Genomic DNA, 14095 nt, shown 5'->3' on the forward strand with positions numbered 1-14095 from the left:
CGACTGAGCATGGGAGATTTGGGTTTTCGTGCTTCAAACCAGCCACAGAATGAAACAAAACATGAGTGTCAGATGTCAGGAAGGCTGAGGAGCACGGCTGTGGGCTGCAGACAGGTGACCACAGAGCAATGGCAGCAGTAAGGTTGAGTTCTCTGAGTGTGGCTCCAAAAAGAAACCTCAGGACACCCTCGTGATGCACTTTCAGGCAGGAGATGAAAAAGAATCATCCCAAACTTGACAGGAGAATATGGGTATTACTCCAGGAGATCTCCAAAACTGTCTTACACTGACAGCCAGGAGTTCCATGTGGCTTAATGCAAAGCATCAAAGCACAGGTCACACACTGTTTACAAGAACATTAATCTTAAAACAAAATCTTGGAATCGAGAGGTTTTTAGAAGAGAATTTTAACTTGCTCTTTTGCCAAATTCTGATAGAAAATCTTTGCTCAGACCCCAAGGGCTCATGACCCACTTACCAAGCATGGCACTGTTGTATTTGGATGGACTTGAGTCAGAGTATTTCTAACTCCACCAAGGGTAGGAGCTGGAGGCAAACAAACAAAGCGTGTAACTGTGCCAACTTGGGAGGGGAAGTGTACAAAAAACTTGGAACACAGACATTTTGTGACTGTTACCAGCACCATTCTTCCCAAGCATGGAATACTTTCCTAGAAACTGGCTACTTTTAGGGCACCCTCTGTTCTGCTGCAGTATTTTGGTTGGATTTACTGTTGCTGATTCCAGTATTTTCCTCTTTCTTCTGTTCTCCTACCTTATTTTTCCTCTCCCACTTCTCCAGATGTGTTTGTGCTGGAGGAAAGCTGCTCCCCCTGTGTCAGTGGGGCAGTTTCCAGCTCTGCCCACTCTCAGCACTGTGTGCAGCCCAGGCTTTCCAGCATCCCTTAGTATGTGCTTCTTCAAGAACCGTGGGGTTCTAAGTGCCTTATGAACAGATTAAACAAATAGGTAACAGACATAGTGAATCAGTGTGCCTAATAACTTCCCAGAGTGGAAGTAAAGGAAATTGGAGATTCCCCAAGAAATTGTCCAGAGTAAGGCCAGGTTCTCCCAGGCAGCATCACACAGTGGAATTTTGTCCTCTTGGCACCTGGCACAGGCTATCAGTGACCAAACCAAAAAAACCCACCAAAATCTGGGTGGGAATTGCATTGCAAACTCTTGTCTTCTTGAGTCCTGCCCAGAGAAAAATCTCAGTTTCAGAGCTAAGCACGATTTACTGCCAACTTTCCAAACTTCCTCCTAGAAGGACAAGGCAGTCAAATGCATTTGCTCTGGATTTCCCTTACAAAGCCCCCACAGCCGCAAATCCTTTACAAGGTGATGTTTACTTAGCAAAGCACCCAATTTTCACCCTGAGCACTGTCTCCCCTCTGACAAATATTTCTGTTTACAGTCTGGAACTTTGTCATATCGAACTGTGACCAAATTCATTATCTCCACACACTCCTGTTGTGTCAATATTACATGATTGCCATTTCTCTTTCTCCTCCTGAACTGCCATGATTAACAATTAACAATGTGTGTGCTCACAAGTGACCTCCTTTGCTTTACTGTAGCCCACAGTGTCACAAATCCTAAAATGATACCAAAATACTGACAGACAGGTCAGTCCTGACATCTGCTAGTTCCAAGGATCTTCAAACCCCTCTGTCAAACAGCCAGCTCTGCCCTTCCCACAGAAATCCATCCCTCTCTCCCTCTCCAGGGAAGCACTACTGGTCCCTTTCTGCTTTAATCACTCCTAACTCTGAAGTACTTTTCTGTTTCAGAAGCCCTGGATACTCCATCCATCCACCCTCCAGCTCTCTGCACACTTTCAGATTTCCACATTAACCCTCCAGACTTTGTTCAATGAAGTTTAAAGTCTCACTTTTTGCTCTCTCCCAGGTATCACCCAGCTGTCCCTGCTGAAGCACTTAAGGCAACCATTTTGAATGGTCAAAAAGCCACAGGAATTTATCAATAATTTTGCACCCTCTCCACAGCAAAGCACAGTGGGTCTGCATCTATGAATAATTTTCATTTCCTGACTTATTTTTTTTTTCTTGAGAGCACTGCACTGAGCTAGTTGGGTTAGATCATGAATAGAAGCAAAAGCCAGCCTGACACCAGAGTTTTAGGCTGAGCAAACCGAAACTGGGATAAGCTGCCTAATCAGAATGAGAACAGGGATATGTTTTACATAAAAATGTTGGAAATTAAGAAAAAATAAAAAATCAACATTCAAAATGTAGCCTCTTATAAAGGGCAAATGTCCAAAGGAGAACAACAGTTGTTAACACACAGCCAGTTCTGCACCTCAAAGACCATGCAAAAATAACCCAAAACTGAACAGCCAACAGCAAACTAAATAGTCAGCATCAGTGTTGACTGGTACCATGTCTAAAATCAATTTGAGCTTTAATAATTCAACACAATTTAATCTTCTGGTAGTAGGAAAGGTGGAATTTGCTTTTTTCCAAAGGATGACGTGGATGGATATCCTATCTCTGTAAGGTACACCCCAATTTGTGGTAAGTGCTGGGCATGAGGCCAAACACACAGAACACACACACAAAGCCTTGGTGTTCTCTGGATCAGGTCCACAAACCACAGAAACCGAGATCAAACAAGAAATTCTCCGACAGATCTAACATTTGAAACCACGCAACATCACCGATATTTATTTTACTCAGAAGACCTGACTAGAATTTTGTTTCAGAAATTCTCAAACTTGCAAGGGTTTGGTGGAATGCCTTTTCATGCCTTGCTTTAGCCTGTTAATATCAGTCCCAGTGCTAATGACCCAACTTGTGAATGTACAGAGGGAAAACAGAGCTTCATGAAATATTGATACACGCTTGGAAATTTGACAATTATCTCCAGAGCTCCTTGGTAAAACCTGAAAGCAAATAAATAGCAAACATTTCCTGCACTCATTAAAACACTGAAAAACAGAGAAAGAAACCTACTCATTATCCATTTGACAAATCTATCCTATTATTTTTAATAATGCACAGGCTTCCAATGCATGAAACGTACAGCTTCTCCTGCTTAAGAAACCATTGGGTTTGTAGATCTAATTTTAAGAAATGCAGTAAAAGTCAGTGATGTAGAGCTGATTCCTTTTGCAGGAGAGAGTAAAAAATCTCCTCATATTGAAATCAATGACAAAATCACCGTTTTTCAAGTGAACTTGACTCACTGCCCTACTTTAGAAGCTGCTCCTCCAGAAAGATATTCTACAAAAATTATAAATAATCACTTTGTTGGCGTTTTTTCATGCAAGCTTCAGAAACAGAAAACTGGAGTGAAAAAGAGCTGATGGGCCAGAGTGTGGGGCTGCTGGTCCTTGGGATGTACCTCTGTATCTTGCTTATCTTACAGCAGGGAGATGATCCCCTGGCTCTCCCTCTGGCCAGAACGTGGTATGGGAGATGCCACATTGTTCTGAGGGAGCCTGGGCTTTTAGGATGAACAGAAAAATACAGAGAACACCTTCCCTGCTGAATAAAAATGAGCCCCAAGGGGAAAACTTTCACTGCAGAGCGTGACACTGCCCTGATGTTATTAGTTATTAGTAATCCTGGTTTTGGGACCTTTTTAGCCCTGACTGCAGATGAAACAAGACCTCATTCGCTGCAGACATGAATGAAATGGAAATTTAAGACTCTTAAGCCAAATGTTTCATCTGGTAGGATAACAGCTCCCACTTTTATGCAGGTCTACTCAACATGAGGAAGAATTCAAAGATGGGGAAAGCTTGATAGGAGAGATTACAGGAATTGCTGGCCAGGTGGGATAGCTAAAGTGACATTTAAGCATTCCTGATTATTTCAGTGTCCCAGCAGGATGGTCTAGATACTGACAAGCTCTCTGCTGTCCACATTAAATCCTCTCTTTTATCCTTCATAATATTAATCAAGATTCCTTGCACTGACAAAACAAAATATATGCACTTGCATGAACTACTGTACTTTTTCAATGTTAATTTAAACCTTTATAACAAAACACTCAGAGATGGCAGAGAACAAAACAAATGTGTGACATCTCCATTCCTTGTTTTTGTTCACTCTGCAGGTAACAGTGAGAGATTCCAATGAGAGACTGGGCCATCCTAAGAAAAGACTGATAATCTACAGGGTCAGTAAGGGAATGTGTAGGAGGCAGCTCAGGGATTTGCAGTGTTTAGCACAAGTGTCAGGAAACGTGTTAAGGTTAAGAAGACCAGCAGGGAAGTCAGGTGGACATTGCCAGGTTACTCCATCCCACCACCTACAGCTCCTGATGCTCCTTGGATGGAGGGAACCCACCTGGAGATACCACCATCACATCTGGAAAATACATGCCAAATGTTTCCATGACACCTCAGTTCTGATCCTCTTTTTCTGGCTTTTTTCATGGAAAGTATATCCTAAATTATTTCTTATCACTGTGTTTGCTGTCTAAACAAAGTCCCGTCTGCTTGTTTGCTCGCCAAGCTAGGAAATAATAAATTGCTCGATAACCAAAACAAGACACTTCTGGCAAACAATGAAGACTGCAGAAGCACTGATCCAAATGGATAATGACTGAGACACTGATTATATTTTGGAGATTTTTTTCTCCCCATTTTCATATCTATACATATCTGCATACATAAATAAAACATAAGAATGCCATCTTAGCTGTTCATACCAGTATTTACCAAGGATTTCCACCAGCAACAAAGCCCTGGTGGTTTCCTTCTTACCATGACAACCTCCTCATGTCTCAGATTACAGAGCCTAAATCACCCTTTTCCCAGGGACTGTGATGCTTCTGGGAACTGCAGGAACAGTCCCGTGGTGTCACAAGCTTCTCATGGCTGACACTGCCTTCATTTACAAGATGAGGCAAGAGGCCAAAACCTCCCTTTGCCACAAAATATTTTTTTGGCTGAGATTCCATGAGGGAATGGTGCAGGTGGGGAAGAACCACAATCCTCCACCCCCGACCCTGCTGCTGGAGCGGCTGTTCCACTGTGGGGCACAGCTCACACATCTGGTGGCCACGCTGCAGACACTCCTTGCAAACAAAAAAATGGAATTTATGCCTGGCAAAAGAGTTTAGGTCAAAGGCTTCCAAACTGCCAAAGAACTGGAGGCAGGAGGCTTGGGGATGAGCAGCCCCAGAGCTGAGGTTTCCCTGCTGAGGGGCAGGGCAGGGGCCACGGGACCCACGGTTAAGCCGATTGTTGGCCGGACACCCCCTGCACCGGGGGAGAGGGCGGAGGAAGGAGAGCCAGGCACTAATCTGCTCCATCTGCTCTGGAGCAGATAATTGGATTGAGGGTGCAGAAGGCAAGACCCCGGACACAGCACTGGGCACTCGGAACCTCCCGTTTCCCCAAACAAAACTGCTCCATCACTGCTGCCCAACACCTCTGCCCAAACCCTTCCATGGCTGCTCCATCACTGCTGCCCAAACCCTTCCATGGCTGCTCCATCACTGCTGCCCAACACCTCTGCTCAAACCCTTCCCTGGGCTGCCCTGCCCAGGACGCGGCTGCTCCAGCACCTCCCTACCAGAGAGGCAGAACTAAATATTGGAAACACAACCCATGTGAATCCCACTCAGAGAAATAACAGTTCATCTTAAACAAAACAACAGCAGACGAAAGAGATTAAAAATTAGCTTTCTTTACCAAAAGCCAGCAGAATGCTGTTACCATCAGGCTTTATTTAGGTGTAAAAGTCAAAAGTTCGCCTGCCAATTGCCATCTATAAACCTTACTAATACCAGTCCTACATCTGCAATATTTACTCTATATCAGTGGCTTAATGATGCTGGCCTTCTGCTTTTCAAGGATTCAGCTCAGCACCTATTTCACTTTTAAAAATAACAGGCAATTCAGTTGTGCAGCATTTTCATTAAACTGGACAGCAGTGTGATGATATGAGAATGACAAGAGGAAGAAATATAAAAAATGTTTAATACAATAATAATAAGAAACCTTTAAATTTTTTCCCCACCTATGTGAACATGAAGTTTGTAGCTATGGAAACTACTTATGAGAAAGCTAAAAAAATATCAGCAAATACAGTCAGAGAATGATCTGGGTATATGAAAGTCCAAACAATGCTGGAGAACCAGAAACATGGGGTGAAAGAAAAGTGTAAATTAAAGATGACAACACTTGTGCATCTGACAACACATTCTCCTTCGACAGGCCAAATTCATTTTTATTGCCATGGCACTAAAGTCAATGAATTGCAACTGGAATGAGTTTGACACTTTATATTGCTTTTGATAAAACCATTATAAAAAGCATATTTCAGCCTTTAAAGAAGTATTTTAAAAGCATATTCTCTGCCACCAGGGAACTGTAAGTGCAGATTGGCCAAGACAGTCAGTGTTATATCAAGATAGCCAACAGCACATCTCTTGCACATCTCAAGATCCACGCACTCATGTGCTCAGCACAGGTTGCTGAGGTCCTTCTGAGCCTTTCAAAGGCTTTCACAAACTCACTGTGAGTTTTCCAGCTACTTCCCTCATCATTTTGGATATTAGTGTCTTGATGCTGTGACCATGGGGACAGCAGGAAACACCTGTCTGCTTATTTCAACCTGTATTTCTGTATGGAAGTTGTGTGAACATGGAAGTACTCCATGTTTTTGGTAGTGAGGGCGGTGCAGAGTTTACCTGGACTAACACACTAGCTGGGAAATGGCTCCAAGGACATGCTATGGTCTGTCAGATCAATGTGCAAATTAAATTAGATTTATTCAGTGCACGGAGCTTCCCTGGGTGCCGTTTCAGTCCGGATTGTTAATTGAGCAGCCCTACATGGACACACTGTGATTCCATGCTGAGGTTTGTACAGAAAACACACAGAAGAAAACCTGAAGTCGATTTCTGAGCTGTCCACTGCACTGGGAAAAGAATAAATCAACATCAGCAAATGCCCAGGAAGTTTATATTGTATAGGAAATATCCTGCGAAACATTGCCCATAGAAAGCAGTGGCAATTTAGCTTAAATTAATTAGGTTAAAAGAATTAATAGCTTACAAGAGTGGGAAAATACCACTCTTTTAACCATCTCTGATGGGCTCTTTTAACCATACTTGAACAACCATCAAGGCTCTTACTCCTACCTATGCCCTTTCCTCTTTGGGGGTTGCCCATGTGCAGAGTTTCAGCCTGCAACTATGTGTGGTTAACACAGTTTTTATCTGTCACAGAGTGGGAAATACCAATAAAAGGCATCACAACGAGGTGTTAAAGAGTACAAGCAGAGTTGAGCTAATCACAGTGAAAGGCATTTCTAGCTGGTCTCTAAGCTGATAAAAGAGAGGATGAGTCCCCTTCATACTGTAGAGAACAACTTGTCCAAGGAGGTCAGCTTCCCTCAGCCTGGCTTTCCCTGCTCAGGAAAAGGTCAGGCTTTCAACCAAATCTTACAGCAAAGTAATTTTGCTCTGGTTTCCTGATGATATCCACCTGACTTTACAGGGCAGCCCTGCTCCTCATCCCTGTGGGAAGCATCTAGCATCTCCCCTTTTGTGATAATTTGCTTTCATATGTTCATGTGTAAACGAGAGCTTGATAAATCACCCAAGACACATATTTGTAATGAATCACCATTTCTCATTTAAGCTCCATAAGTCCAGCATCAGAAAGAGAAATCTGGACCAGCCCCTGTTTGGGAGAAGTCCAGGCTAGCTACAAAAATACAAGACTTCTCATCTGCCAACTGCTTTACTACTAAAACATTGGGTTAAAATAAATAAAAAAGAAAAAAAAAAGAAGGAAATTAAGTAATCTAATAAAAATACTAGCAAACATCATAAATTGAAGTTGCAAAATTTGGAGGCAGAACTGCAGCAATGTGATCAGTGACCGTGAGATACTGTTTGCCCTCACCAGCTTTGCTGACCTGGACTATTTATTTCCCTGCACTCCCTCCCAGCTCAGCACGGGGCTGGCCACAAACCCGCTCTGGCTCAGCCTCCCATCAACACACGTTTGTCACTCAGACCTTGCAGGGCTTTCTTCCTGCTTGCCACTGAGCTGACTTGGTGTGCTCACTACTGCTGATCCTGTGGATGGCGAGGCTGCAGGAGCATTCCTGGCAGCAGTTCCTGACAAGGTCTCAATGACATGGACAGCAGCAGCTTTGCCAGAGCTGTGGCAGGGGAGTTCCTGGCATGGGAAGCCGGCTCATCTCCGGAGACGTCACTCTATCGCCACAGCGAAGGGCTTAAGGTGCTCATTCACCACCTTCTCTTCATACAACCCTGCAACTCCCAGGAAGGGCAATTTACCTAACTTATTATTATTTTAAGAATAGCAAAGCAGTTGCAGCACTAAATCTCATTGCTCCTTTTCCCTTATCTGAGCATGCCAAAGCAAGAGGTCCATAAACACATGGCACGTGCCTGTATCCCTGCCCAGGATCCTGTCTCTACCATCAGGAATACCAGGCAGGAGAAGACACTTTCCTCCTGCAAGCCCTCTGTCCAAACTCCAAAGTGAACAGCAGCTGTGCAGAATGAACTCAGAGTGTCAAATTTAGCACAAAGTGACAAAAGGGCTATTTAGGAACAACTCACTGTAGAAAGACTACAATGCACAGTTCAACAAGACTTTAAAAAACCCCAAAATTATCTGTTTTAAGGTCTTATCCATATAACAAGCTTCAAAACATGACTGGGCTGTAACATGCTCTTTATGACCCTCTGCTGACTGGGAAGACATTAACCTACACTGACAGAAAATATTTGCAGCCATTTGGAGACAGACTTTAATACTGAATTTGCTTTCATCCTGTGACTCGAAAATACACAGCCAAAGCTACAGCCAAGAGAAGGCTCATCGCTCCTGAAAACACATCCTGGCCCTTCCTGGCTGACAAATACAATTTTCCTGGATTAAGTCAAGTTTCTGCCATCCACTCAAAGCTTTAAAACATCTTAACATATTTCTAACCTCAGCTTATCCCGTTGTGGGTAAGTGTGAACACTCCAGCTCAATACAGCTCAAACATCTACAAACCATCACACACTTTCCCATTTTTAATCCTTCCATGTGCTTTACCTTGGCTTCTACTTTTAAAATATAGTATAGCAGGAAGAAAACCTCTCAGGCTATTTGGAAAGGAAAAAGGGGAAATAAATAAAAATGAAGACAATTTTACAGGTCCTACTTCAGCTAAACCTTTCAGGGCCTTCAATGAGAAGATAATCTTTCTGTGATTATGGCCAAACCCTCTCGTTGCTTGGCAACACATAATTAAGGAATATGTTTTCAGATCCGCTTTGCAAGCTGGCCATTATCAGATGAAATTACTGGAGCAACAAATGTCATCCTCATGCAAATGAGATGGTCGTAGGCAAAAGAAGAAAAAAAAAGAAATAAAGAGGGCTGAGTAGCAAGAAAGAGCTCAACAGCACAGAAATACTGCTGGCTTCCTCTTGCTGTGCACCGGTAATTCTGGTGAAGGGAAGGGATAATTTCAAGATTTTTAGAGAACAGGGTTTGCAGTTTATAAATGTGAACCAGGGAAGGAGGGATCTGCTTCCCATGGTGGAGGAGATTGCTCCTAATCCCCGTGCTCTGGAGGTCCTTCAGCCCAGAGCTCTTTGCTGCGTCGGCACCGACCGCTCAATCAGACAAAGCGCAAATAAATGAACATATTTGTGTTCCCCACATTATGCCAGTTCGTCTTCTTAGCCGCATTCATTTAAAAATACTGCCTGGATGTACTACTTTAGCATCTGATCCATGTCAACACAGAACATGTTGCCTAATATTGAAGCATTTTTTAGAAATCAATACATTACACCAGCTACATAAAGGACTCCAAAGCGTGAAAGGACCGGCATTTACTTCCTAGCTGCGTAATTATGGTATGGCAGGGAAAGGGGTGTGCCAAGTGTCTGCATTTTGACAACTTTATCATTTCCCCTCTTTATTTAGATTCCTGTGGAATGGCATCACCAGTTTGGCATCGTCTCGATGCCTATAAATGGTATCCCTCTTATTAAAGCTTTGTGTATGTGTGTGCTTGTACAGCACATTGTTTGGGAATCGTCTGCATGGGAGTTCAGCTGCACTGCACAGGGAGAAAACTCCCTGTTCACAGAGTCATTACCAGCAAAAAAACATTTCAAGGGGTGTCTTTCCACATTTTCTTCAAACAAGTCAAGGCACAAATGAATGGATCTGATGAATTCCCTTGTATTTCTCCTGGTGATTTTGGGGGTTAGCTTCTATCAGGCTCTGAGTGCCACATCTCCAAAGCAGAGGAGCAGAGCCTGCTCAGATTGTACAGCTTTTCATCTGAGCAGCCAAGAGCCAGAGCGTTTCTAGAAAGGGAAGGGAAGTCTAGGAGCCACCGTTCATTTTTATTGTTCCAGTGCTTAATGACAGGCTTTTAGTTTAAAGCACAGCCCTATTACTTTAACAGCTCTATCGCTTCACTTACAGGCATCTCGAGAAGGAAATCAAGGGGTTTATTTTGTATGCCTGATAAAACAGCAAATTAATAATAAGAAGAAAAGCCTTAGGTAATGGCCAAAGGTAAGTCGATTCTCGAATAACACCATTAACTATCTGATGAATTTAGTCAAAACAATGCTAACCACTTCCTCGGAGGAACACATTTGTGCCTGATAACAGCGGTAAAAAGTCAATCTGCAGCAAACCCTGTAGTCCTAATTGCTCAGCCAGCACAGTGTCTAATCTCCTGCTCTCGACAAACAACAGGAACGGCAAGATTAACCCTGGGAGCATTATCTGAGATACCGCTTACATTTAACTGAAGTTGGCTAAACAAATAAAATATTTGGAATTTAACCACAGAGCAAGAATCAGCATCTTTAGCTCCGCATGGCCAGCACAACCCTGCACAGAAATCCCCTTCATCGCATATTCTAAGTAGGACAGTGTCTAATACTCAGGCATGAACCTCCATGATATTTGACTGAGGGTTTTTTGAGGGGTGAAATAAGCAACAACAAGGTGGTTCTAAACTACAATATGGACTAAGCCCCTTCGGTAATTACTTGGTTCAGGCGACGCCATGGTGGAGACGATGACGGGGGGCCCCGTGCGCCTGCTGAGCTTCGGGTACGGGGACAGCTGGGCAGGGAAGGCAGGCCCTGTGGGTGCCAGGCCACCGTCCCCTGCTGTCCCCGGCCGGCGGAGGAGCTGGGGGCTGCTGTGGGGGCTGGGTGCCGGTGACGCCACCGCTGTCCGCTCCCTCTTCATCAGCTCCATGGGCACGGTGTAGGTGGTGGGGTACGCCGTCTTGGGGCTGGCGTGCGGGTTGGCCGCCGTCATGGGCAAGCCGACGGGAGCAGAGTAGGCAGAGGCGGGACGCGGGTGCGTGCTGCAGGGCAGGGGGGTGTTGTATCCCGAACCGGGGAGGAAGTGCGGCCCCTGCGGAGCCCCCGCGGGGGCCGGGTAGGTGGTGGTCTCCAGCAAGTGCTGGGTCGGGGCGCTGGACGGCCGGCGGTGTATGTCTACACCTCTTGGGGACAGCGGCTGCAGCGGTGGTGGGTGCTGCGAGGTGCCAGGGCCATCCACGGTGGGCACCCCGTATTCTGCCGGGAGCTCGCTGCGGTGGCTGAAGCTGTTGGAGCGGGTCCTGGGGCGCAGTGCCCCGCTCCTGCGCTCCTGCCTCTGCAGCTGCATCTCTGCCTTGTAGTTGTGGGCGATGCGGGACAGCACGCGGGCCTGCCCCAGGTTGGGTGCCACCGACTTGATGTCGTTCTCCTCCATCATGGCCAGCAGGTTCGGGGAGTCGAAGCCCTGCTGCAGCAGGGCAGCAAAGGTGCTCTCCGAGACACCCTCCGCACGCAGCAGCGCCACAAACTCGGGGTCAAAGCTCCTCTTGCCCTCCGGCCCGGGGAAGGCGGGCGGCACCGGCGGGTGGGAAGGCGTCGCCACCGTCGCCTCGTAGCTGTCGTAGGGACCCTTGGCGCCGGTGCTCTCCCTGCCTGGGCCGTAGCTGCTGCCGGTGCTGGTGCTGGGATCCACCACCAGGCAGGTGGGGGCAGCTTGCCTGGCTGCTGCCACCTCAGGAGCCCGCTCTGCCCCATCGCTGTAGCCTGGCCTGCTGGGGAAGGCAGGTGGCTCTGCGGCGTAGCGCGGGCCGGGGGGCTCCGTGCCGTACCACGCTGGGGAGACATCTCTGCCACGCAGCCTCTGCCCATCCAGGGCCAGTTTGGGGTCTCTGTAGAGGCGGCTGGTATCTGGTGGGGCAGGTGGGCGCGCTGCGGTCTGGTCCCAGGACAGCCGGCTGCCGGGGGCCCCATAGCTCGCCAGCGGCCTGCCCGCCACGTGGTCGCGGTAGCAGCGAGGGTCCTTGGGTGACCTCGCCGACAGCGACGGGTCGCTGTAATAATCCTGGGGCGGCAGAGAGCCCCGGGCCGCCATGGGCGCCGGCCGCTCGCAGTAGGCGAAGTCGGGGACAGAGCCCTTCCTCAGGGGCCCTGGAGCGAAGGTGGCATCCTGGTACGGGTACGCCTCTTGCTTCAGCTCCGCACCGCCCTGCAAGATGATATCATTTGCCCGCGGTGGCTCGTACCAGCTGCCCTCACCGCCGTAGGTCAGGGAGCTCCTCCGGCCCGGCGGCCTCTGGTACTCGAAGGCGTTCTCGCTCTCCCAGTTCCCCTCATACCAGCCGGCAGCGTCCCAGCTCTGCGAGCGGCCGATGTTGGGGTGCTTGCTGGGGATGGGCATCACCACGAGGCCGCTTGCTCCCGCTGACAAGGAGAAGAGGAGGCGCCTTCCTTCTCAGTGCTTCTCCGGCACGCATCCAAACCGGACCGTGCTGCGCCTGAGCCCTCCCGGGACTCCAGAAAGCAGCGGCCGGCGGTTTTGCCTTTCCGAGTGTCGCCTGAATTATTAATCCCGGGTAACCTTAGCAGGCAGAGCATGCGGCGGCCGGCGGAGGGGCTGCCCTGGCCGTGCGCTGCAGCCGTGCTCAGCCCAGATGCTTTATGCTTTATCCTGTGCCGCTGGGGACGGCGCACATGGACAACTGGCCGAGCAGTGTGTGGGGATTAGGAGCTAAATAAAACCACTAAAGCCCTCGCTCCATGTGACATCATTTTAGCCCGATGAAATCTCACGCACTGACCCAGCCAGCAACCTCAATGCAATTTTTCCCCTGGGGAAAGATGATTTTTATTTTTTTTTTTTTTTGCTTGTTTGTTTAACATTTTATTTTCTTTTTTAACATGTGTTTCCTCTGTTTTGGCTGTCTCCCCGCTGATGTGCTGGGGGAGGCTGTCCCAGCACCCACCGGGGATGGGCAGCGGGATAACGGAACGTGCGCGGATCCGCTCGGCCCCACACATGCGCATGTAAAAATAAAAAAGAAAGCTTCAGTGTCAGCTCAATCTTAATCCAACCTGATGAAATGCTAATCCACTGCACACAGCTAAGGACAAATTAAATGGGAGCCAGCAGACAGGCCTAAAAAAGGCCAGTGCAAGATACTTGGGAATACGAGAGAGATTAGAAATTAGTTAGGTATCAGTTTAGCAGTTTATGAATATTATAATTTGCATTAGAAATTACTTTTTTTTTTTTTTTTTGTAGTTTCAAATTAGCCACGCTAACTAGGCTCCAAAAAGATTTTTTGTAATATCACCATAATATGCAAATCCTTTCATCATCCCAGGACAGAAAATTGTGGAGGTGTAATCTGGAATGTATTAATTTTAAGACCCTAGCACAGGTCACAGAGAAGGAGGGGAGGACCAAAGAATCTAAAGCCTGGCTTAACAAAGCAAAAAGGAATAGTAGACTTTTTGCCCATTATCTCCAGCTTCCTTTGGAAAAAGTACATGTTTATGAAACAGGAAAACACTCAGAAACATCACACAAAACTCAATTTGTACTGAGCAGTATTTCAATATTCATGTGGCTTAAGCTTTTTTTACACTTAGAGTAGGCAAAGGGATTTAGATGGAATCACAGCACAGAAAATTGTTATTTGCAAATGTAATAAAAATTTCCATATAAAGTCATTGTTTTCAGAGGAAATATTAAAATGGCTCCCCAAAACACATAACCCACATTATGACAGGCTGCTCATGCTCAAATATTCCTTTTC

General features: G+C 46.4%; 1 protein-coding gene across 3 annotated transcripts in view; it reads right to left on the bottom strand.

Moving 5' to 3' along the window:
• Window positions 1-14095, bottom strand: part of CTBP2 (C-terminal binding protein 2) — a 130098-nt gene that overhangs the window by 27018 nt on the left and 88985 nt on the right. Inside the window, exons 1-2 of one of the 3 annotated variants that reach the window (XM_015632951.3) lie at window positions 11566-12714; window positions 11034-11532 (exon numbers count right to left, since the gene is read on the bottom strand). The exons of 1 other annotated variant lie outside the window; for it this stretch is intronic. In XM_015632951.3, the coding sequence (XP_015488437.1) occupies window positions 11034-11532; window positions 11566-12714 (1648 nt within the window). Of the gene's footprint in view, window positions 1-11033; window positions 12830-14095 lie in introns of those variants that run through there. One more of the 3 variants, XM_015632950.3, reaches the window with a different exon arrangement.

Source organism: Parus major, chromosome 6 (assembly GCF_001522545.3).
Source record: "Parus major isolate Abel chromosome 6, Parus_major1.1, whole genome shotgun sequence".
NCBI classification, from domain to species: domain Eukaryota; kingdom Metazoa; phylum Chordata; class Aves; order Passeriformes; family Paridae; genus Parus; species Parus major.